Here is a 27438-nt window from a genome sequence, read left to right as displayed (position 1 = left end):
GTAAATGGCTAACAAATTACGTAAGCAGATTATAACTATCACATTACTGCTGAAATAAACAATAAAATATCATAAATTCAGATGGTGTATTTCGATCCAGTTTCGTTTTAATGTGACGTTTGAAACTCCAAATAATTGTAAAAAAATATTTTTCCCGCGAAAATGCTCGATGACATCATTCGTTATTATTGTGATTGATAAAACCTGATTAACACTATTAATACTTTGTTATAAGCGCGTGCAATATAGGTATTTTACTAGAACTTTAATGATATCACGTTTTAAAAAATTTCTCATACCTTATTGGTACCGTAAAGAAAGAAAATATTTGGCCAATTTGTTTTAGATCAACAATATTTTTAAAGGAAGGAATTACTATTCAAAAATGTACTACATTTATACTATCCAGTCACAAAATAATTTAAATTAGTAGATAGATCATGAATCAAGCATACCTTCAAGTCTAATCATAAATTAATTTCTTCCTGTTTCTACTTGTCAATTAAGTTGTAAGTAATAAGCCAGTACGGTTGACCTAAATTACTAGATTGCTCGTAATAATCCATAGATAAACACTATTCAGATTCTACAGGAAAAAATATATTCTCTGATTTCATCGCAATTAACTTTATTACTTATTCAAAACACTCTTGCATATTTTAACTAAGCAAAAACAAAAATTGTCTTCTTCAAATATTCATATTACTAGCTGATACTCATGTCGTCATCTACTTAGCAATACGATATAGATAAAATAAAATATATCTTTACGATAGTTAACCAAGCTAAGCCATTGGTCTAGTGGCGGTTCGACTGCAGATTATGAGGTCTCGAGTTCAAGTCCCGGGTAGCTACATCCAGGCAGTATTTGAATAGAAACATGCTGCTTCCGGTAATCTCTTTTTATTAAAAATTTTCTTAATATCGACTGTAAGAATAAGCTATTAATATTTTAGGTCTAGGCCTCAGATTTCTGTATGTCTCGTGCTCATTTGATTGTTCTTATAAGCAAGTAGGTGATCAGCCTTGTATGCCTGATACACGCAATCGACTTTTTGGGTCTAACATATGCTAGTTCACTCTCGATTGTTAAATGCACTTAGACAGAAGGCCAATTGGTGCACAGCCGGGGATCGAACCTTCGAACCTCAGGGATGAGACTAATACTGCATTACATATTATATCACGTTATACATATATCTAATTTACCAATTAACAAGATCTGATCTAATCTGATCTGTTCTATTCGTTTACTTCGTTCGACCTGTTTGAATTTCGAACTCCAATGTCCGAAATCTTTTAGAACGTTAAACATCGAATTAGGGTAAAAATCACACATACGAATAAATTCTAATAGTTATATTACTCACATTCCAAGCCCATTCTATTCGTAAGATGATCGAAGCCAAGGACGGTACCATCAGGTCGCCTGCAGTTCTTCAAGAGAATTAGGAAGTCATCACAAATATTGTTCAACTGTGGAATGAAGTTTTGCATGGTTTGTGGACTGGTCAGATCCGATGTCAGATGTCGCCGTAAGTGATGCCATTTGTCCCCTTGCCTGTGAATTAGTTACTTATTGCATTAGGGACCCTTGGCTAGAGAATTGTAGGGCCGTGTACCTACTTTATTCACACACCGGTGCAAGTAAGACATGTTATGATAAAATTCAAAGCTTTTTGCGTACGGTAAGCGTATGTCTCTAATGCTTAGTTTGTCACACAAAAGTCTACTTTAATTCGTAGTCTACTTTAAAAAATGTACCCAAGCAGCGAGGAACACTTGATCAGCGAAACAGCTATGCTTGAAATGTCTCAAATCGTATTTAAATTCCAAATCAGAATGTTAGTTTAATTAGTACAGATACAAATTGATCGTATTAGATTGTTGTAACATCCTGTCAAATCAATCCTAAATCAATCGTCGATAATTGCGAGTATAAAAAATAAATTATTCAAGACAAGTATTTAAATTGTTAGCAATAAATATTTACATACTATTATCGAACTTCGTAACTATACACGTGGAAACATAAAAAAACTAACATCTCCGCGGTTTCATTCGTAGCATAATCTTCGATTCGAAAGTACTGAGATTCGCCCGTTAAACCAAACAAACAAATATTGATATAAAAAAACTAACATCTCCGCGGTTTCATAATCTTCGATTCGAAAGTAGTAACTGAGATTCGCCCGTTAAACCAAAATATTGATGAATCTTTTGATATTCTTGTACAAATGTTGTAAGTAAGTGTAAGTTGCTGTTAGTGTGTACTCGGAACAAATGAATCAAGATTTTTCTTTCGTTTTCCTGCGTGTATAATATCGTTTTTGTAAAGCACATTAATCGCCATAAGCATTACAATACCTCGACGTGAATTCATAACTATAACATGGGCTACAATTTTAACAAATTTTAGTAAAATTATCGTTATTTTTAACGTGCTTATGTAAGTAACAATAACATACATTTTAACGTGTGTGATCACCTCTAAATCTAATTAAATTTCACTGATATATTTGTAGAAATATAATAAATAAGTGCAGTAGGTACTTGACATATATAAGAATTTAGAAATTGGCGCAGTCATTCAAAAACCGAATTAAGAATACCATTTATTAAATGTTAAAATTAATAAAAAATAGAATATTTACATTGGCATTTAAAGAACAAATTGGGAACTCCTTTATAAACATTGAATTAAAACTCTTTAAACTGATATAAAAGCGAAGCTGTCTTTCGAAGTATGAGGTCAAATCAAAGAGATTTAGAATCTGTTTCACAATGTATGGATAAAGTACCAAACAGCTATGCAACACATAAATTATTTGGGAGATAAATTGTGCTATTTGACATTCATCGGACTCATAACTTATGATTGACTTTATGTGACGAATAGCGCTATCTGACAGTCGTGAAACGCAACAATAGTGTTTATTCTACCAATAAGTAATAAATAGCTTATTTGGAACTTATGTAGAACCTATCCGTACATTGTGAAACAGACACTTAAGCTCATATTTAAATCTTTTACTTTAATATTTTTAAAAGCTCCAATGCGGATTCTTATTTATACAAATAAACATATGACCTTCAAAGTACGAATAAAGCCATAACGTGCAACGACAGGAAGTGTTTGGTCTGTCAAAAAAAGTGGTCAGAACCATCATTAGTACGTGACCGGAATGCATGAATTTTTCCTTCCCTTGTTACGCAAAAATTAAACGCAATTCACTGTCTTCTTTGAAATATATATTTTTAAATTTAGTAAGCCGTTTGTGAATTTATAAAATATGTTTTAATGTTTAGTTTTAGCAAATAAAGTCAGATTATTTGTAACATGTAAGACTTATAGGAAAATAGGTGACTGTCAATTATTTCATAACCAGCCCTGCGATTCTGTAACTCACTTCACGAACTCACACAGCGGTTTTCGCATCGGCGGTCGCTCTCAAATCAGTCGTGAAGCAGTCATTTTATGATTTGGCATTCTGAAAAGGTGGGAGTTTGTAGTTTATTGTTTATCAGAATGCCAAATCATAAAATGACTGCCTACGACTGATTTGAGAGCGACCGCCGATGCAAAAACCGCTGTGTGAGTTCGTGAAGTGAGTAACAGAATCGCAGGGCAGCTCTGCGATTCTGTAACTCACTTTTCGAACTCACACAGCGATTTTCGCATCGGCGGTCACTCTCAAATGTGTCGGTCACTCGAAAACCGCTGTGTGAGTTCGAAAAGCGAGTTACAAAACGCAAGGCTGGAGGGCGAAGACTTGATTCCCAATAAAATTTTGGACATTCACAACATGACTCTTTATATAAATATATTTACGAATGTAATAATACAATTACATTTACAAAGTAAAGCGACGGACAGCATCCAGGTTTTTCTACACTTTACACTTATACGGTAAATAGTTACGAATATGTTTCTGAGGTGGTGGAAAGGTGATATAGTGTTAATGAATAGCTTTTAAGAAACATTAGATGGAAAGTTCCTTTTATTAAATTCTTATAAAAGTGTTAAAATACAGAGTTAAATAACTTTAAAGAATTGCCTTAATATAGTTTTTTTTTTTTAAAAGACAATTCACACCAATTGACCTAGTCCCATGCTTAGCTGGTGAAGCTTGTATTATGGGTACTAGGCAACGGATATACATACATATTATAGATAGACATATAAATACATATTTAAACACCCAAGACCTAAGCACAACACCAAATGCTCATCACATCGATGTTCGTCTCAGCCGGGGATCGAACCCAGGACCCATGGATTCGCAGTCAGGGGTACTAACCACTAGACCAATGAGTCGTCAAATATTATATAGTATTACGTAGTTGTTGCTATTATCTTCGTTTGGGGTAATTTCGTTGGCTTTTTCAATATGATATAACCTTATCAAGTTGGTATGTGAAACTCTCACTTAACTGTTACAAAGCTATTGCGGAGTTTGTATTTTTGACTTACTGACTGTATTGTAAAATGGCCCTAATGGGCTTCTGTTTTACAGTTAGAAATAATTAGGCATTTTGTAAATATTTTACTGGTAAATGTTGTGTTATTTTCTTGTATATGTTAACGTAAAATTGTAAACATCGTTAGATTGTAATCTATCTCGCGAGATTGTAAACTGTCGAAAGATTGTGAACCTCAACGAACTGCTGACAATTTAACGTATTATTATTCGGTAGATTGTACTACACTAACTTAGTTATCATTCAAACTTCTTTGGTCAATTACAGATTAATTTTACTTCCCAACAATTTCATATAACTACCGAATAATAATACGCTAAATTGTAAGCAATTCGTTGAGGTTCACAATCCTTCGACAGTTTACAATCTCGCGAGATAGATTACAATCTAACGGTGTTTACAATTTTACGTTAACATATATAATATAAATAGTTGCCGCATTGGGTTGACCCGTAATGGTAAACTTATTTTGTTAAAATAAAAATAACTATACCGGATAACAGCGAAGGCCATCTAAAGGCATTCGGCGTGAACATTGAATAACATGAGCCGCATGTTATTTAAACAACTATCAGCCTTCAGTAATATGTGATCGGAAGCATGTATACTCACTCATTGACAAGTCCGGTTGACGCGTATCTGTCGGGACGGCTGCGGCGGTACACCTGGACAATTTCCGTGGGAGGTCGATAAGGTCTCTTAGACGGTGTCCTCAATACTGCCTCCAAGGCACCCCGTTCCGCTATTGACACTATAGGGGCGCCCCCTGGCGTGATCTCCACGAACACCAGCCCGTATCGCCTGAACATATCTGTGTGCAAATCTCTGAATGCGGCTAGGGTGCGTTGTGACCCTTATTAAATCCTAAAGTGATCCCGTTACCTCTACTTGGGGCATGGGATACATAACGCAAGTATGTAATGTACGTTACATTACTTTCTATTATGTTCTTTTAGCTACATTTTTGGCAATCGAACTATCTAGATCAAGCCTAGATAATGCGAAAGTTGTTTATGGTTTTACACTCAAGACGCAGCATGAATTCTGAGTGTAGTTTGAAGTGTAAGTAGATGAATCGTGAATCGAATTACTGCTAAATTATCTTATTAATTCTTATGCGTTATGCATTAGTATTTAGTAGATAAATTATGTTAGATTACAGCTTATTTTGACTATAAAAAACAAGTTGTACTAGTATCTATCCGTATCACATAGAAACGTTTTTAATAATAATCCAAACCAGTCCACTATACTACTAAATTAGTCAAAAACTTTATTAAAATTCCATCTTTATTCACCTTCGTATGCCTCGTGGAGTTTGTTTAACTTATACCGACTCCAGAACAGCCACCTGGTCCCAATAATCGGTAGAGCTGGTGGCCCTGGAAGCCGAATGGGCCTCTTGGCATCCCCTGGACGTACCATCATTGCTGTAGCTGCCATCACGAGTGCCAAGACCACCAGGATGATGGTTGGCACCCCTGACCAATCCACCAGCGGTCGTGGAGAGCCCTGTACAAAATTGCTATTAAGAAAAAAGGACACAAAATTTCTATAAACAACAGAGTAAAAAAAAATAACTTGACTTCGCAAAGAAGAAAGAGTTTGTGCTACAAAACTTATTCGATTTTTTATAGTGTTTTTAGTGTAGCAAGAATTTATGAGTGTTTATGGCCGAGTGCACCCCTTAATGAGGACACTTAAATCAAATCAAGCCAAAGTTATTTATTCAAACTCAAACTCAAAATATCTTTATTAATTTAGGTAAACAAGTACACTTGTGAACGTCAAAAAAAGTTAAATTAATTGTAAATTTACATTTACTACCAGTTCGAAAGTCAAGGGCGTAGAGCGGGTTACAAGAACTGGCAAGAAACTTTCCGCCACTCTTTTTAATCGCCAAGTATTGAGTCATACAAATTGTTTGAAATGGAGCAAATCAATCCCAAATATTAGGAACATTTAAGTATAGTGATTATTGTCTAATTTCGCTTTGGAGTTTGTTGTAAAAACGAATTACAATTTCCATATAAGGAGTGGTTTATCTTCTGGAGCCTGGTTGGTCGTACATTCAAATTAGTTCTTTTTCGCGTATTATATATACATATATTATTATATATAATACGCGAAACACAGCAAATACCCCGAACAGCCCGCTTCTGCAGCACAAATATGGATTGAACCTCTGCAGCAGCACCCCACAGTAGAATACCGTACGACATAACGCTGTAAAAGTAGCCGTGTCTTTATCAGTAAATTGTCGGATATTCTTTACTGCATATGCTGCAGAGCTCAGCCTATTCGAAAGAGTCTCTATGTGTGGGCCCCACTGGAGTTTACTATCTATTATATATATTCATATAGGTAACACAATGTACACTTTGAACGACACAAATGAAATATATATTAAATGCTTCTAATTTTACATTTACTGCCAGTTCTCTTCTTTAATATAGGGAAAGATTTCTTTTCTGTTTAATAAGTGATCCTTGTGTTTCCTTCCAATCCTAAACAATGTTTAACCCATACCCATACCAACTCAGAGACGGATAAAGTTCTGGATATATATGTTGACGTAAAATTGTAAACACCGTTAGATTGTAATCTATCTCGCGAGATTATAAACTGTCGAAAGATTGTGAACCTCAGCTTACTGCTTACAATTTAACGTTTTATTATTCGGTAGATTGTACTACACTAACTTAGTTATCATTCAAACTTCTTTGGTCAATTACAGATTAATTTTACTTTCCAACAATTTCATATAACTACTGAATAATAATACGTTAAATTGTAAGCAGTTCGTTGAGGTTCACAATCTTTCGACAGTTTATAATCTCGCGAGATAGATTACAATCTAACGGTATTTACAATTTTACGGTGACATATACAGCATATTACGGATCTTTAGTAGTATAAAAGCTTATTCGATGTACCTTTTCGCATGTATCGATGTTTTTTTTAAAAACAAAACATGGTAACTGTTGGTGCATTTGTTTTATGAATGAACCATGCACCGAACAAGTTCAAGAATTTATTGCTCACGGTCGCAAAGCCGAATAGTGTCGACGACCTGACGCTAAGTTGACGCAGCGATCTTGACTTTCGTAACTGAGTTACGTAATATGACGCTTGCAGTTCCTACTCTCAGTAGCATGCATCTAAGACCCGCATTCCGAAACGTGAAGAAATCCAATGGGAACCTCGATTGGATATATGATAACATGGAATATTTTTGGATACAATGTGATTATTATTTTATTCCATCTAATAATTATTTCTTTAGATTCGTGATGAGAGAACTCTAGAAACGTAGAGCAGAACTAATGCATCAATAACGGAGGGTTTTTTTGTTCATAATCATATTAATGATTTTTGAATCTAAAATCGAATTAATTTTATGGAAAATATTAAAAACATTTTTTGTCAAATTTTCCTGAAAACTTAAACGCTACGCTACAGCACATTATATTATTTAAATCTACACATATTACAAAGCAACAGGAGAAAAGTGGATAAAATAAATATGAAAAAATCGCATGTTTTTGTTTTATAAGAGTATTTTTTATCGCCATTACGTTTTTTTACTGTTAAAATGGCAACACTAAATACATAACAAGCTATCGGCTGGAGCTTTATTGCCTTACGGGACCAACAATTGATTTTCAGTACAACATTCAATCGATATTAACGGGAACGAAATTTCCTACAGATTCAAAAAACCGGTAATTTTTATTGATCAATGAAATTGTTTGTTTTATCCTCTAAAAGGTATAATTTTTTTCCGTTTTTATTCTCACGACATGTAGCTTATTTGAGAAAACCGGTTTTGTTTCATTTCTAAAATCTAGATAACGCTTAAATATGTAAAACAACAAATAAAAAATGTTTTAAAATGAGATCATCTCTTGAGGGCATTTAGATTTCCGTTTAAGAAAATAATTTGGTTATTTTCATAATCTTCGTATTTACATTTCAAAGTATGCTAGGTAAACGCGGATTAACCTATGTTTAAAACTAACTAGAAACAAGGAACACATTTGTATTGTATATGTTATCTGTTAAACATATGGAAGTAACCAGTAGCAAACCTATGTTTCTAATTTACTGAATTGCATCTATTATTATTATTTATTTATTTGTTCAGATAACCATCATTATGTTAGTATAAACTTACGGACTAGTGCTAGTATATTATTATTAAAAAGCTAAACATAAAAACATAAAAACCCATGAAACATTCTATGCATACCTACACTAGTCGATCTGAACCGACAAGTGTACGCACAAAATGCTTCATGATAGGCGAAGACAGGTTATCTGCCACAGTCTTCAAGATGCTGTTCCGACAGCCTCGTACCCGGCTCAACAGAGATCTTGTTTTAATTCAAATGATAGCCCAGACATCATTTGTACGGGCTTGGGCGATCATCTCCGAAGCACTGCAGAAACGAGGCAGTCCCAAGAGCATCCTAAACGCATTATTGTATTGAACATATGAAATACAAAGTCCTAGTTGCTTTGACTAACAATAAAACGATTTCAACGCCGTATAAATACAACAATTGAACAAGTCTTTCTTTCCCTCAAGTTATAAAAGCTAAAGTACACTCAAGAAGCTTGATTCACAACTTTTTATCGCAATCGCTGAATGCAATATCAGACCACCGTTGAAAAGTTCATATTATGCGCTTCTATTCAATCTACAAGAGTCTAGCCATAACTCGCTTGTTTTTTTAGTCGTCTGCAATTCGATTTGGATATAATTTATAAAATCGATTTCTTTAAACTGACCCTGAATCTTAACAATCTCTTGCGGAATTTCTTTTATTGCTTTTTACAGACTATCTTGTTTTTAAATTCTACCGCTTGTTTATTATAGTAATTATATACTACTTATTAATACGACTTCAGCTATGTATTTAGTATACGTATAACTTTGTTCTTTTATAATGTTACTATCGGGAAGTATAAGTTGATGTATGTGTACCTAGGAAGGAATTGTATATAGGGTACTATGCTATTTCACTCCTAAAGGAAATTTAATAATAAACGACATAGGTAAATGGTATACATTAGTATGATGTTCTGATGATTACTACTACAACATACGTGAATAATGTCCTAACTACAAAATATACTAACACAATTCAAAAGAATTTCAAATATTAAAAAGAAAAACTAATTTATAAATTTATCAATAAATATTATCGACAGATAAGACACGCATGTACGCATATAGATATTTTAGTCCTTGCCCTTGAAAATCGCGTTCAAGATTCCGCGTGTTAAAAATAAATACAATTAAATAACGATAACCCGGAGCTCAGGAAAATATAATTATCAACAGTACGCCGCGTGACTGTCAATTGTTTTATCGGGATATTATATAGAAATTTTGACATCATTAAATAGTTTATATAAACGTATAATGAATCTTAAGACAACGATAAGAATTATTCCTATCATAGACAACTATTGACAATTGACATAAATGTTAATACATTTATTACAATGCTCAAATTATGCCAAACAAATAGGCTATTTTATATCACTCTGCAACGGAAATTTTAATCAGACTAAATATTAAATTCAAAAGTCTCTAAGCAAACAGAATATTTATCAAAAGCACACACAGTTAAGCATCGAGCACTTATCAAAGAGAAGTGACTCGAGATTACTAGATATCGAAAATCAACATTTTTTCAAACACAATGTCATATGGGGACAAAATGTAACATATATATAAAATAAGCTATTGTTCAACTGTTAATATTAGTTTCTTTAAAAATTTGCTATCATCAATATATAAGGTCCAGTATAATCAGGCTAAAATTTCCAAGTTAAATGTTATCATGTAACATTGTGTTTAAATATTATTTATTCGCCTATATATTGCCTAAATAAAAACGCTATACTTATCTTGCCGTCACTCAAAATATAAATAAAAAAACTGTATAGCACAATCAACAAACCAAAATCATTTTTGTCCACTGCATAATTTAAAAAAATATTAAAGATCTCCAGTTATCATTTCAAACTCATTATATTATAGAGAATAGGTACTTAGCAAATCGGGACTTTAGCCTTCCCTTCAGTCTCCCCTATCCCCAAAAACTGGGGTTGTGAAGGTCAGATCGCAATCGTAAAACAAGTATCTCAGCTCAAGGTCAAATTGAACCCCACCTTAGGGCGTTTGAGCTATACGTATATAGATGTACATTAGCGTTATTTAGTTAAGGTTATATTTAAAGTTACAGCTGATGTTATTATAATGTAAATGTTTTTATATTCCTTATATTTTATTGTATGTGAAGGTGTTTACTTCCTATTCTTTATTCTGTTTAACTTAAAATTGGCTCCCATAGGTTTTATGAAACAAGAAAAACATCTTTGATTTACGAGAGTACTACACATAAAGTAAAGGATAACTATAAAAATAACTATCCATAAGTAACTTTTTCACAATATTTAAAAGGAATCAAGGTTAAAATGGAATTTTAAATACAAATTGAATTTATATGGTAAAAGTCCAAGATTATCTGTAATAAATTTTATCTTTTGGAAGTTTGATGAAGTCTAGGTCAAGAAACTCGTAAAATTTTATGATGTCTGTTTATTTTATTTAGATAAAAACTAAGTTTGTAATCCGAAACCAAACAGGTCCTTCCTGCTATTTATTATTTTGAACTGCATTCCAGAGCGCCGTGCCGAAAATTATTTTAGAAAGTTTTATGTTTTTATACAATGTTTATAGGTTAATTCTTGTCATTGCTGTTTACCGGTAGTAAAAACTGTCATGTCCAGAAATATCGGCTTGTATCACAGAAACCTATCAGAAAAATACCAATAAAATAAATATATAAATGTGGAAAATGCAGTATTAATTAGTAATTACAAACCTAATACAGACTATTAATTTAGTTTATTCATTTCAGATAACACATGATTCTTGCCAGACATTGGCAAAGAATTCAATTAAAAATGAAACAGACTTGCCAACTGTGGTAACGTTGTACGATAAATCTGAGACTTAGCATATGTTATCATTTCATAAGTCACCGAAATCACATCACCGGTTAAGCTTAAAAATGTCAAAGTCGAAGGACTTAAAACCGATTTTCTTAAATTTTATAGTTGACATTCTCTGAAGTATCGTCAATTCCATTAGGTATGAACTCTAATGAGTCTTTCTAACTGATGTCGCAAACTTGTCCAATTTGCGTTGAATAAACTCAACATGCAGCTTCAAGTGGTAAAATAATTAACAAATAAATTTATTGAATGGTAATAACTCCATTGGTATGAATGAATATTTGAACAGAAACTGCAGATATAATTGAAATTGAGCTGAATGTAGGTAAATGAACACCGTTTAGTTGCGCATATCATTGTAATTATGCTTTATTATCAAAATAAAAACGCTCTTTATGTAACCGTAAGAAACTTCTTGATTATTTACCAAGCTTACCGTGAAAGGAGCGTGGCTGAACGCGCTCACGCTCTTTTTATGTAATTATTAACACTTCATTGCACATTAATTAATAATTTTCAGACACACATCGTCAGAAAGGTCGTAGATTCGACTATGTACGCATTTAGCAGTCTCTGTGAAGGAAAACATCGTAAATGACCTTATAATTCGTACAGTTTCTGAAAGAAAACTTTAATTGCGCATTCCTTCTATCGTAAATACACAGTAAAAAGATTACGATGCATTAATTGGGTGTGTTGTTTGTTAAACACCTACAGTACACATTATTATTTACATGTTTCGAATTGCGAAAAATATATAAATTGAAGTGTTTATTTTATGAAGTTTACCTTCTGTAATTAGAGTATATCAAATATATTTTAATATCATGTTTTAAAATATTAATCGTGAACACGTTTTGACGGTTCGAGTAACATTAAAAAAGTAAGTAAAAGTAAAATATAATAATTATTTTCCGTAAACAACCCGAAACTTTAGTTTATAAGACGCGTTGATACGTATAACTTTTTTCAAAGCAAAACCCGCTAAAACAACCCGAAACTTTAGTTTAATGCTAAGACGCGTTGATACATATAACTTGTTTCAAAGCAAAACCTGCTAAAACAACCCGAAACTTTAGTTTAATGCTAAGACGCGTTGATACATATAACTTGTTTCAAAGCAAAACCCGCTAAAACAACCCGAAACTTTAGTTTAATGCTAAGACGCGTTGATACATATAACTTTTTTCAAAGCAAAACTCGCTAAAACAACCCGAAACTTTAGTTTAATGCTAAGACGCGTTGATATATATAACTTTTTTCAAAGCAAAACCCGCTAAAACAACCCGAAACTTTAGTTTAATGCTAAGACGCGTTGATATATATAACTTTTTTCAAAGCAAAACCCGCTAAAACAACCCGAAACTTTAGTTTAATGCTAAGACGCGTTGATACATATAACTTTTTTCAAAGCAAAACTCGCTAAAACAACCCGAAACTTTAGTTTAATGCTAAGACGCGTTGATACATATAACTTTTTTCAAAGCAAAACTCGCTAAAACAACCCGAAACTTTAGTTTAATGCTAAGACGCGTTGATACATATAACTTTTTTCAAAGCAAAACCCGCTAAAACAACCCGAAACTTTAGTTTAATGCTAAGACGCGTTGATACATATAACTTGTTTCAAAGCAAAACCCGCTAAAACAACCCGAAACTTTAGTTTAATGCTAAGACGCGTTGATACATATAACTTGTTTCAAAGCAAAACCCGCTAAAACAACCCGAAACTTTAGTTTAATGCTAAGACGCGTTGATACATATAACTTTTTTCAAAGCAAAACTCGCTAAAACAACCCGAAACTTTAGTTTAATGCTAAGACGCGTTGATATATATAACTTTTTTCAAAGCAAAACCCGCTAAAACAACCCGAAACTTTAGTTTAATGCTAAGACGCGTTGATATATATAACTTTTTTCAAAGCAAAACCCGCTAAAACAACCCGAAACTTTAGTTTAATGCTAAGACGCGTTGATACATATAACTTTTTTCAAAGCAAAACTCGCTAAAACAACCCGAAACTTTAGTTTAATGCTAAGACGCGTTGATACATATAACTTTTTTCAAAGCAAAACTCGCTAAAACAACCCGAAACTTTAGTTTAATGCTAAGACGCGTTGATACATATAACTTTTTTCAAAGCAAAACCCGCTAAAACAACTCGGGACTTTAACGGCAACATTGCCAGGATCTTTCGCATTCTTCTGTCTGGGTTCGATGTTATTTTAGCGATAGGTTATCGAAAACACAGCAAGCTCAACTTAAAGAAAAAAATACATTTATTTATTAAAATGTTGTTTTCGGTTCTGTCTGCCATTAGCATATTATCATTTCCGTAAACCATTTTGATAATGTCTAATGACAGTAAGGTAAAGATCTTCCGCCCTAACGAGGTCGGTTCATGAAGTTCATCGATATGATTGATTGCAATACATTCGGACTATCGAGTTAGCACTGACATTGCAAATAGGCCATTGCACGTTGGTCAATTTAGTTTTTATTTCTTTATTATTATTGTCTATCAATTTAGAACAACACATTTTGGGTATAAATAATATACATATATATTATCATACTGTTTATTTTAATCAATTATACAAGAGACCTAGAAATTAGTAAACTGCCCAAAACCAGAAAAAAATCGGTATTTCTGTACCTGAGTACTTTTACCGTACCTACTATATAGTAACTATGTCTACTTAGCAATGTTTCTTTATAACATTCTCCTATATATTTTTAGACGTTTTTCTTACATCATCATTATTATAATATTAAAAACGGTGACATTTATAAGCCTTACTGTCCAAATTAGCCGCAATACTTTAAAAAGTATTCGAAGTCTGCCTTGAAATCACAATTTCCCATTGAAAATAAAAAAGCATCCGCGCGTCGTGGACATGTCTCGAGTCATGGGGCGACTTTTTGCTTCAGACGGTCCTTACGCCCTGCGTCCTGGAGCCCGAAGGCCGCCCGGTCGGCCACAGATATGTGTCACTATAACACTATACGTTCGGTTAACCTTCAGACGCGCCAATTCAAATAAAATGATGCTCCAATTTATATGGCGGTGTTTTATTTACGGATATGCCGATTTGCGTTTGATTTTAACGTAATTTGTTTATTTATTTAGTTATTAAGCTTACGACATCACACACAGTACTAAATCTACTAATTATTTTACAAAATCTTACATCTAAAATGTGTGACAATTAAAGTAATCATAAGTTTCACAAAAAAAATAGAAATTTAATAAATTAAATTATTTTTTTTTTTTTTTTTTAAGAAATTTCAAAAAGGTTAATCGACATCACAGGAGACCGAAGATCTGGCAGCTACCTCGGACAAAGAATTAGTCTAGCAATTCAAAGGAGGAACGCTGCCAGTATCTTCGGAACCTTGCCTAAAGGGACTTCTTTTAATGATATATTTTAGTTTATGTTAAGTTTAGTTATTTATTTCAATGTATATTATTTTATTATTAGTTTTATGTGTCTATATGATTAAATATTTCATTAAAATATTATCGCAGCAAAAAAAAATATAAATATAAATTAAAAATACATTTAAAACATAATATACAAGATAATACAAGCACACAATACAATAAAATAAAAAATATAGAAATGTGTTGGCACCTAAAGCAGAAAAAAAAGAAAAATCATCAGCAAAACAGCGAATTTACTTTCGAGAAAGGCACCCCACAATGCTTTCTCTAAAACCGATCAGCCCACTACCGAATATATCCAGCTCCGGATAAGCTGTGTTCAATCCGTTAAAATCGCGAAGAATTCGAACAAGAGGTGCCTGAACTCCTAGGTTTGTTGGTTAATTTGTGTTCACTTAAAAGGTTTTCTAGAATGTTAGTCTGAGATATAATTAACATTTATTTGGACAGATATATTATATGTTTATATTGAATGTGTTTAATTAACACCTTAGATAGTAGGAGTGACTACAAAACTTAATTTCGTCTTATTATATATGTTATGAAAGAAAGTAACGTTTTAATAAACATTATATTAACATCACAAAAATACAAAACATGAGAAAAATTAAATGATAGACAGAGCAAAAGCTTGCTAAAAGTAGTTTCTTCCTTAAAGTTTGTAAGCACTGTGCAAGCTCCACAATATACGTATATAGTAATCATCAAATTTTACCAATATCATTTTAATTAGGGCAACAACATAAATCTATTTAAAAATAAACCACGTAAAGTATTTTTAGTTAACTGTCCTAAAATCTAGTGGAATTGAAAATTCGCAAAATATTATAATCTAATATTGAATATTCTCGTGTCGCGGTGTTTGTAGTTAAACTCCTCCGAAACGGCTTGACCGATTCTCATAAATTTTGTGTGCATATTGGGTATCTCTGAGAATCGGATAACATCTATTTTTCATCCCCCTAAATGTTAAGGGTAGTCCACCCCAATTTTTTTTTTAATTTTAAGATTTTTTTTTATAATACAGCATTAAAAAATACATACAACCCCTAATTTTCACCCATCTACGATAAACCCCTATTTTTTATTTTAAATGATATACATGGCAAAACGACGTTCGCCAGGTCAGCTAGTTATCATATGAAAATCATAAAAGCCTTTTTAATCAGAAATTTCAAATTATTGAAACGCTACATGAAATATGTCTTAACAAAAGCTTTAATAGTGACCTGTAATTTAAATTAGCTGTTACATTTGAGTTGACTTAAATATTCATGAGTCGCCTTCAAACCTTGATGAGCAGACAGCACAATTATGTTAATACACACTAATGTATCAATACGCCAACGAATAACAAAGTTGTGTCCTTGACGTAGGTTCAAGGTAAATACGGCGTAGACGCTACAAAATTCTATATTATGAAGGCTTACGACCGGTTCGGCAATCAATTATCATACAAATGGGGTTGTTTTAACTCTACCACAGTAACTCTAAGCCCACGTGTATAGAAAAAAAAACATGACGCAATTAAACACACACATATTTATGGACCCTTTTAACGTTTGTTTATAAAAGGTCTGCCTGGTCATAAATTAGGAAAAAAATATTGACGCTTTCAAGATTTTAGTTCTGTTTTACCCCTGAATAGAAAAAGCAGCATTTCATCAAAAACACTGAGCATAGTAAGTAATATTTTTTTTAATTATTCCAATACATTTTCCCTGATATTACAAAAAATGTGCTGAACGTGGCATGATTTTGCTTGGTATCGACAGCTCGATAACGCAATTGTTCGCCAGCTAACCGGAAGCACGTAGTAAACTACATAAATTGTATGGAAATTGCGATTGCGCTGTCAAAAATTGACATTATCGTACTGACCCTTACTAGACGCAACCATTCTAAGCTCCATGCTAAGCAATTTAAGAATGTTATCGAATAACTAACTTAAATGCTCGATACTAGTACTGTCGTTAATGAACCAACATTGTTTTGACTACACTTACAAATCTGTGCAATTGTACGGTATTGTATTACCATTTTTTCTTTGTGCGAAATTATAATGTTTAATATATTGATTTGAATGTTTCTTTCTAAGTGATACTCACTTTTGTTTGTACACAATTGTTTCGTTTTAGCTGCATCTGTTTTCTAAGCGGAGACGGTAAAAATAGACCCATTATAAAAAGTTAATTATATTCTATTTGTTAATATGATGATTCAAAATACCACATATTAATAATAATAAACCAGTGGCTACAGCCCTATAAAGGTCTTGCCCTCAGATTGCATCCGTTTCCTTGATCATTTTTATTTCATAAACAAGTAGGTGATCAGCCTTCTGTCTGACACATGTCGTCAAGTTTTAGATTTATGACTGCCGGTTTACTCACGATGTTTTCCTTGACCGTACGAGCGAGTGTTAGATGCGCTTAGACAGAAAGCCCATTGGTGCACAGTCGAGATCAAACCTACGGCCTCAAGGATGAGAGTCGCACGGTGAAATTACTTTTTTTAAATGAGAGGTGAAAATGCGCTTACGCAGGCCCGCGCCAAGGATTTCGAGCTTGACGCGGGGACTGTGGGTCTACACTCAAATCCCTCTGCTATTCAAAGGGGTTGCGAGACCCCACACACTAAAAATACCTCAACCCTTCACACGCCCTCGGTGTCCGCCATTCTACCCAAGGGAAAAAGGAATGTTGAATTACTGACCATTTGTAATTCCATCCTCGGCCTAGAACGCATAGATACATACATTCTAAACCTACACTTCTTAGATAGTATATTCACTGCTTGCCTTAGAAATTCGACCGTGGCCTCCATGTACGGTTTAAGCACTCGCCCGGTACCGCACAACCCAAAGGCCGAGAACCAATTTAAATTAAATAAAAACTTGCACTCTAACCGGGAATCGAACCCGATACCCCTCACCTAGCTGCCACATACTAAGACCGCTAGGCTATGAGGCCCTAACGGTGAAATTACTAGGCCAACATAAGTTATCACATGTTATATCACGTTACAATTACATCAAATTTACCAATAATAAGGTTCCAAAAACATTTATTCTCAACACCCTAGGCGGTCTGCTAATAAAGCTATTCTACAGCTATGTACAAAATTATTGTAGTCTTTCTCAGAAAAGGAATTGAAATTATAATATATTGAAAGCCTTATTGCTTCGATAAAAATAAGGTCACCCCGAGATAATCAAATATTCGAAAAGTGAATTTTGAATAACAACGTTATGTGATTTGATCCGATATAAGGCAGATGTTAAAATTCCGTTAAAAATGCATAAAATTAGCTAATTCTGAGAACCTTGTAAACCTTCATCGCACCTGGCAAATTTGTGACGATCGAATGGGTGGTCAATTTGACAGTTTGTTAAATCGTACGTCTGCAAAATCATTCATTGTTAACATTAAGGAAATTGCCATAATTCATATATCGTATAAAGTTATTAAGCGCTTTAATGAAAAGGTGTAATTTGTGGTCGCGTATCTTATGTTAGTCGATCGGAAATTAAAAAGTGGCTTCAGCGTGCGACTGTCATACCTGAGGTCGTAGGTTCGATCCCCGGCTGTGCACCAATGGAACTTTCTTTCTATGTGCGCATTTAAAATTTGCTCGAACGGTGAAGGAAAACATCGTAAGGAAACCGACATGTCTTAGACCCAAAAAGTCGACGGCGTGTGTCAGGCACTGCAGGCTGAACACCTACTTGCCTATTAGATTTAAAAATGATCATGAAACAGATTCAGAAATCTGAGACCAAGACCTAAAGAGGTTGTAGCGCAACTGTTTTTTTTTTTAATTAACATGGTAATGGTATATTTAGGCAACCCCCTAATTTAAAAGAAATAATGACGTAAGTATTGAAAATATTTTTACAATGCATATAATATAAACGTCTAACGTGTCATTCAAATAATTCCATACGTTCAATTCTCGTTTGAATATATAAATAAACCCAAATATAATAGTCTCCATATACTATATGCATTATTATAATATGCTTTTGGGTCAATTAAGTATATGCCGTGACCAAATGTCGACTCTAATCCTACCTTCGTCTTATACGAGATTATCCTGTCGAACCTAACTTCGAGACACTAATTATGTTCAGCGATCCGTGTATTAATTTATATTGTAAAAACAGTAAGTTCTGGGAAAGTTTTGATGTTTCAAAATCGTGGGCCAGGTTAGTTCTACTATGACATTGTGTGAAATATAAACTATACAAGAATAATAAACTGAAACGAATGTTACAGTATAGTTCTCCGCTTTTCCTACTGACTCGAAAGAAGTCTACTTTCGATCTATATCAAGTTCCTATATGAGTGAGCTGACCGTGTAGTGTACAGACTATTATTTAATATGTGTATATAATCTAAATAATTGTTATTAATATGCGTATATAATCTAAATAATTGTTATTAAATGTGTATATAATCTAAATAATTGTTAAGTATTATGTATGTCGTACTCTCTAAGACACAGAGTTCAATAAAAATATTAGTTGGAGACTTTTATTATTTCCCAATGATAAATTCCAATTTTCCAAGTATAAAATTAGGAATTAGGATTGATAAAGCGATTTTTATATCCTTAATGGAATATTATTCCAAAATTATTTAGTTAAATGTCTATAATAAATGTCTATAATTTGAAGAAAAGTTTCACTTTTACCGTGGTTTAATAAAACCACACAATCCTTTTTTATCTAGGTTAATCGGTGTGGGTATAAATATTGTGTCGTTTTATCGAATTAATAATAAGTGTAAAGATAGAATAATGATATGGAATAAAATAAATAAAAAAAACTTAAAATCAAATCTGGAATTTCGATCCTAGATGCAGAATTTTGTATGAAAATTGTTTTTTTATAATAACGTGGTAATGTAATAAACGGTTGCGGTCTTAACCTTGTTGCAAGTTGTATTTTGATATGCCGCGGCTACCTAAAGAGCATTTCGAAATTACTCTTAATCTTTTTATTTTTATTTGACTAATAAAATAACATATAACACGGAAAAAGAGAACTGAAGTTGTATTTATTTCCGTCAATATTTCAATTAAAAGATCATTTATGTAAATTTAGCGATAATTAATTAGTATCTATTTCATTAAATGTTGAGTGTAATCACGAAATAGTCGAAAGAGCCTTTAATCGAATTCTATAGAACCAGTGTCCTGACCTTTCTATTTATTTCAAACACATATATGTAAAATCATTGATGATTTAATCACGCTAGTGATACTTGTGGTGCCACATTTATCCGATATTATCTATTCTATGGTATACGTACCGTTTATATTATATATACATACATATGCACATAATAAAGCGACTGATAGAGAACTAAAGCATCGTACATCATGATCGTAAAATCTCTCGCTCGAATCGCCACTAATTCTAAACCTTGGTTTATGTAACTAATTGTAAATTCCGTCCGCAATCAATGCCTTACAGAACTGTATCCTTTAATTAGACAAAGGTTGCATGTTACGTAATCAATCTAAGTTTGAAATAAGAGCAGTACTAGCTACTTAAACGTGCGATTCTCCACTTTGAGATCATGTGTTCGCATCCTGGTTGTGCACGAGGGAATTTTCTTTATATGTATGCTATTAACTTGTAGAATTATCTCCTTCTTTCCTATAAAAAAACATTATCAAAGAAACAGATGGGGAAATCCGAAGCCATCTTATAAAGGGATGTAATTTGTAGCGCCACTGTTATGACAATCTTAGGAAATAATACTCTAGTTTCCGACTATATTTATCATTGAACTTGAGATGCATTGTGCACCTATTGTAAACAATATCATGTTTACGAAGATAATATTTACATATTACCACTGTCGTGCGTTTAATTAACGCGTAATTACCTATTTACAAAGATTAGCCCGAAGATATACTTTTGTCCTAGACGCAGAACGTACTACGATAGGATAAGACACACAAAAAAATGCAAAGAAAGTGTTTGAGGTAACAATAACTCCACCCACTCCCCTAGATAGTCTTTTGTTGTAAAGATAAAATTAGGTATTAAAGCGATCTATGACGCTGATAAAAGCTTTAACATTTGTAATGAACGATAATGCTTATAAAATCGTGTCGGCTACCCTAAAGTCCCAACCAAAAATGTTATCTTGTCCCCTGAAACCCGCACTGCGTCAATCACTTGTTTTTGCTGTACACAATGTATAGTCTGTGATATGACTAAGTTAATCGGCAGCATCTATATTATCGCTAAACTAATCTGCATTGACATTTTGAATTAGACATTACTTCACATATTAAATAATGCATTTTATATATTGTTATTTACAGCTGGCATTTGAAATGTTTATTCAACCTGACGATATTATTATAATAAGTGTCCTACAACATTAACGAAAATGAAGATCTTAAATGAATCAATTATGCACTAAAGAACTCGTGCAATATTTTTTTAAAAGATAATTTTTCCTTTAAAGCTTGTTTCACGTATACGTATTGATGTATGTTTAATTTAATTTCCTATTTTGACCTTTTTCTTGATTCAATTGCGTATTTAGCTAAAAACTTTGTGAATATTATGTATCAAATGAGTCTCGTTAAAACGAAATGTATTTTTACATAGTTGATGAGTACGCTTATTCATTAACCGGCAATAAGTTGTATGAATGCAATAAAATATGATAATAGGTGTTATTTGATATACAAAACTTGTTTATTCAATATCACCTCATGTTACAAATATGTTACACTAAATGATGACCGCAACTTCTTTCTATCGGGATTATTCCTAGAACGTCCTATTTTTACAAGAATGCGGTAGAGCGCCTTTTTGCAACCTATTTACTATAATATGAATAATGAATATACGCATGAATGGGTGGCAAGAAAAAAAAAAGTGTGTGTGTGTCAGCTACGACGCACGATTGGAGTTTACTCCTTACGAACGATAAAATGGCGATAATGTTCTGTGGCTGTCGACCATATTTTCATACTAAAGGTGGTAAGAATATATGTTTTTATAATATAAATGTTTGTAGTAGTAATAAAACGTACCTACATCATCTATGCCCAAATAGGATTTTCTTTCTGTGACCAAAGTTATCTTTATAGTAAGAGAAGAATAAGAAGGAACAATCTTTTTAGTTTTAATTTCACTGACCATTACTATTGACAAAACTCTATGGCACGCTAGACAATCTACTTTTATTTTTTACACCTGTCAACACTGACAATGTTGTAACGTGGCTGTCAAAACGTGAATTTAAAATAGAAAAGTCTGTGTAATGTATTCCATCTTATTCTTTTACACGTTCAATCCATTTGTCTCTTTCTACATAACGCCTCAACTTTTCGTGTTACACATAACGCCTCAACTTTTCGTGTTACACTTGATTTTACTCCTCATAAAATTTCCGTACCGGGCCTTATAACTCAAATCGTTTCTTAAGGAGTAAACTCCAATAAAGTCCAATAATTTTTAAACTCTTTTGTAAACAACCAGCAAGCATGTATAATTGTTATGACTTGATACAAGTAAATGCATTATCTGATACGGTAATAACTATTTTTTAACGACGTTAAAATCCTTGTGGCGAATATAAAGTTCTGGTAGGGTTGTTACTTTTAATTATTCTACACCTACAGATAAAGCGTTAGCAAAATTTCTTAAATTAATGTAGCTTTATTTAGATAATACTAGCAAACTCGGCGAACTCCGTTTCGCCACCAGATGGCTTCGTTTTATGTAACATTTCGTTTGGTGATCCCGCTTTTCTGTTGAAATTTTTCCTGAATTTTCTTTGCTATAACCCTCACGGAGCCCGAGACCATTCCAACGAATGCAAAACCGTGGAAATCGGTTCGTGCGTTCTGGAGTTATAGCGTCAGGAAGGAAAACCCGACTTATTTTTATATAGTAGATTATAACTGAATTTTATATATTTCTCTACTGTTCAACTATAGCCCATTGGTGGATTATGTGGCTTAATACTATTCAGCAATACATTATTCAATTAAAAAAATAACGTATGTCAAGAACTCAACGACAAGAACAATCTCCTTTCACAACAGTCAATTTGTGAAAGGAGATTTCAAATTTTTTCAATAATTAATTGAAAGTGGATTTATATACAAAAATATTTGTTTAATTATATGCACGCACTTTGTCATTGAAGATCATTGTATTTCCTTATTGTCAACCCTAGTAGATTTAAACAATTTTATTTTTTGCGCGTGTTGTTTTGTCTTTACACGAATAAACAATTCACTGTCCAATTATTGTTTATAAAAATTAACCGCACCTTTCGGTGCCAAGACACCGCAAGTAACATAACAATAATTTATAATATAATCAGGCTACTTTGTTGTATTAAACGTTCTTCTGTTTTATTAATTAGTACTCTGAATTTACATTTATATTATATGTAATTAAAAATATTGTAGCAAATTATTAAGGTTGTTATGGGTAATTAATTTTTAGTTGATACATTTTTTTACAATTTAAATGAATGAAGCACCCCAGACGCCTGTATTTATTAGATTTTGTATGAAACGAAATTATTTGAGTCAAAGTGACATTATTACTAGTTTAAATTCCAACGTCTTTACACCCTCGTCTACATATACATTGCCCAGTGACAACTGCGTAAAATTTTCAGCCATAGCCGTTCAAACCGGCTGAGCATCAATGGATTTTTCTATGTGCGCAATTAACACCTGCTATACAACGTAGGAAAACATCGTAATGAAAACGGGATTTGAACTAAAATCGACATGTACAACTCGCACTTGGGCCAAAACTCCAAACGCTTTCTTTATTGGAGGCCATTTAAGAAGTGAGATAGCCAGATTTTGCTTGGTGAAAGAATGTTTACGCATATACTATTTGCAATTAGCATTAGTTAACGGAACTAAATTACTTATCTAAAGTAAGTTCTGTTGGAATTATAAGCCTTGATGAGCCTTTGGGTTGTAAAAAGAAGATTAACGTATATCTTAACTAAAGCGAGAGTCTGTCGATGACCAGGTAAGAAACACAGAAGGACCATGTGTGTGCATAAAACGGAAATACAAATAGTATTTCCGGAAATCGAACCGAATTTAACATGAAATTGAAAAATAATTAAAATAAATGTTATTAATATACGGAAATAAAGCAAAACGATTAAAAATTAGTCTGACCGACTTCCATTAGCAGGGTTCACCATAAAATTGTTAATTATTCGAATAAAAAATCAACCTTGGATTAGAGTAAATGACCGTTTTATATATACTATAAAAAGTAGTACAATATATTTGTGGCAGATTTATAAAATATTAAATAATGTTGTTAAAATTTACACCTTGCAGACAGATTTTTATACTGTATCATAGATAATTAATAGATCAACATGTCTCTAGCAGGTAATATCGTCGAGATCAATGATAATATCTTAAGAATCGGATTATTTCATTTGTAAACGATACATTAAAAAAGCTATTCATATTAAAAAAAGAGTGCGTAGCTTATACTTCTTTGGCATTAATAAAAATAGTTTTTGATTGCATGCAAATAATTAATTACAATGTAATAATCAAAGACTGGAAAAGGAGTCATTATAGTCAATAAAGCTCAGTTTACATTTGAAAAATTAAATAAATAAATATTTATTATTATTCTCTTACATTAATTGTAACATAAATTCTATTATTATTCGAATGTTGTTTTTAAATTATGTACAATGCCGTAGCATCTTCCGTGGGCAACTTCATACTGATAATTTTGTGTCACGGTGCGCGCGCATCGTAAAATTTCACTCTCATCAATTTTTCATAACGCGTCTAAAGAAGTATAACTTCAAAAATCGCCTAAGAAATACTGACCATAATTTACTTTAAGTGAGAGAATCAGAGACTTAGCGGGAACTATGTTCAAAATCCAGTGCATTTTCTGATCTACTAATGACGATGAATCCTATCTACCCTATAATATATCATCGCAAACATTGAATATATTTATTATTAACTCGAGCGCTGCTATCAAGAAGTTACCAATTAGTCGGAGAGATTAGCAATAAATAAAAATAAACCATATAAGATGCCTTCAAAAAGTCGTGAGGAAATTGCGTCAGAATGTTTCAGTTTAAGGAATTATTGACTATAATTTGTTAAATTGACTATACTTCTATTATAAAGAGTCCAAATTAAGTATATATTTACTAACGTATAAACTCAAAAACAACTGCAACGATATCATACGATCCCTAAGTAATAGAAGTAGTAGGCTTTATTTACTTACAAAATTAGAAAAAAACTTAAGAGTGGGATGTATAAGAAATTGACGCAAACGAAGCCGCAACAATCGGCTCGTATTATTAATATTGCCAACATGCATATTGAACGTTACGGACAGCTAGATGCACGCACTATGCAATACTTCACTAATTATGGATGCATATTTTATAATCATCCGCGCTTTATGTAATTAGTACACGACCTCTAAACTAACAGTAAAAAATAATGTTCACATTTATAGGCAACGAGCAGTGCTAGCCTAGTGGTTACAGCGTGCGACTCTCATCCCAAGTCTGTGCACCAATGGACTTCTTGTCTAAGTAACACTCGCTCATACTGTGAAGGAAAACATCGTGAGGTAACCGGCATGCCTTGGACCCAAAAAGTATATTAGGCACGGAAGGTCGATTACTTACCTACCTATTAGAAAAAGACTACACGAATCTGAAGCCTAACCTAATAGGTTGTAGTGCCATTGGTTTTATTTTATTGGCATTTAATGAAGAATCTGTATAAAATTGTTTGTAAAATGTTTGCTAGCAATTAAATACGAATAAAACTCGAAATTTCGTGTTTCACTCGATGCAGGTTGCTAAATTCGGGCTGTAGTAAAGCCCTATATAAGATACTAATATATAACATAATATAACTATAACTATACTACATAAGAAATAACTTGGAATTTTAATACATTTTTGATGATTATTGTAGAGTTCTATTTTATACAATTTAAGTACTATGTTCTAGGTAAGTTTTAATGCCACATTCTCGAAAAATATAATACTTTTAAAATTGAAAAAAAAACCACTAACACTATACCATAATTATATATGTATATAAAATGAATACTACACTATAAAATAATTTATACGAACAGCTACTATCTATAAATAAACTCAATATAACAAAAATATTTTCGCCTGTTTTGCCTCGATAACATTGTTGATATTTTATAAAAAAAACTAGACATGAGGTAAACTTTGACCCAACGGAAGTGGAACATGTCCGTTTAATTTATCTTAAGAATATCTTGACTTTAGTAACTCAATAATGCAGACATTTTTGATATGGGAACATAGAAACATCTAAAAACTATATTGTTAAATCAAATTTTTGACTCAAATTTCAAGTTAATTTTACATCAGCTATATGTTTAGTACATTTAAGCATGTATATATTTGAGCATTTATCATTAAAAAACGATAGATTTCACTTTGACACAATTTACGTGAATAAACATTTGTTGACCGGAAATACTGAACTTTAAGCTACACCTGAACCGTGAATAGGGTTACGGATGATTTGTTTGATAAGTTGTCTTCGTATGTAATAGTTACCCTATGCCTTCATTACCTAATTTAGATTTCATAACAGCCACATTCTAACAAACTGGTTAATAACGGGTTAACAAGAAACATTATCTCGTATATTTTGTTTCGCTTTTATCTCTATTTTAATTAAAAATCGCAATAAAGAAACCCAAAACACGCGATAGTAGTGTAAAATGTAATCAACAGACATAATTTACAAGAAAAATGTCTGAATAATTTATAGTTTCCACTTGTTGTTTAGTTTTTACACGCCGGTACGATGAGCTTATGAGACTTAATGCAATATGCAATGCTATATTTTCGTATAATACACAATTATAGTAAAACAAAATAATAAATTTTAATGTTCTGAGATTTAAAAGCTTAATTAAAAACTTACCAAAAAGCTCTCCACATAGTATGAAAATAAAAATGAACCCGGAAGGGACATGATTTAACACAATAATATCACGCGTTTATATAAACACTTTTTACATACTAGGTAACATCACAATACGTCTTTTTATCGATAGTTTACGAGTAAACGCCGTCGGCTAGCATACGACTACTCCTACAGTGCGCCAAATACGACTGACAAACGGCAATATCGTTCGCGCACTATATACCAACTTCTTTTGAGTCTGTACGCCTCATTTCACGCTCTATTTCCATGCATTAATTACGATGCATCTTGGATACTTAATAACTTTCTTAGATGACCTATAAATTAACCGGGAACATATTACAAAAAAAAAACAAGCAGATATGTACTAATTAAACTTCGAGTCTTAATTTTATATGACCGATCAATAAGTAACACTAAAGTAAAAGAGGAAGTGCCTATTTTGATGAATTTCTAACATCAATTAAGCGGGAAATTC

The 27438-nt window shown here is 32.6% G+C and overlaps 1 protein-coding gene across 4 annotated transcripts in view; it reads right to left on the bottom strand.

The window, feature by feature from the left end:
• LOC125053705 (ecdysone 20-monooxygenase) overlaps positions 1 to 27169 on the bottom strand; it is a 39621-nt gene extending 12452 nt beyond the window's left edge. For 2 of the 4 annotated variants that reach the window (XM_047655202.1, XM_047655203.1), the window contains exons 1-4: positions 26958 to 27169; positions 5781 to 5994; positions 5095 to 5293; positions 1371 to 1561 (exon numbers count right to left, since the gene is read on the bottom strand). In XM_047655202.1, coding sequence (XP_047511158.1) covers positions 1371 to 1561; positions 5095 to 5293; positions 5781 to 5994; positions 26958 to 27008 — 655 coding nt within the window. In that variant the 5' untranslated portion in view covers positions 27009 to 27169. Of the gene's footprint in view, positions 1 to 1370; positions 1562 to 5094; positions 5308 to 5780; positions 5995 to 26957 lie in introns of those variants that run through there. The other 2 variants (XM_047655204.1, XM_047655205.1) reach the window with 2 other exon arrangements.
• Between the last annotated feature and the right edge of the window lie 269 nt (positions 27170 to 27438).

Source organism: Pieris napi, chromosome 11, assembly GCF_905475465.1.
Source record: "Pieris napi chromosome 11, ilPieNapi1.2, whole genome shotgun sequence".
Lineage (NCBI taxonomy): Eukaryota > Metazoa > Arthropoda > Insecta > Lepidoptera > Pieridae > Pieris > Pieris napi.
Note: the sequence above shows the minus strand (reverse complement) of the source record. Positions and strands in the feature narration are given on the sequence as shown.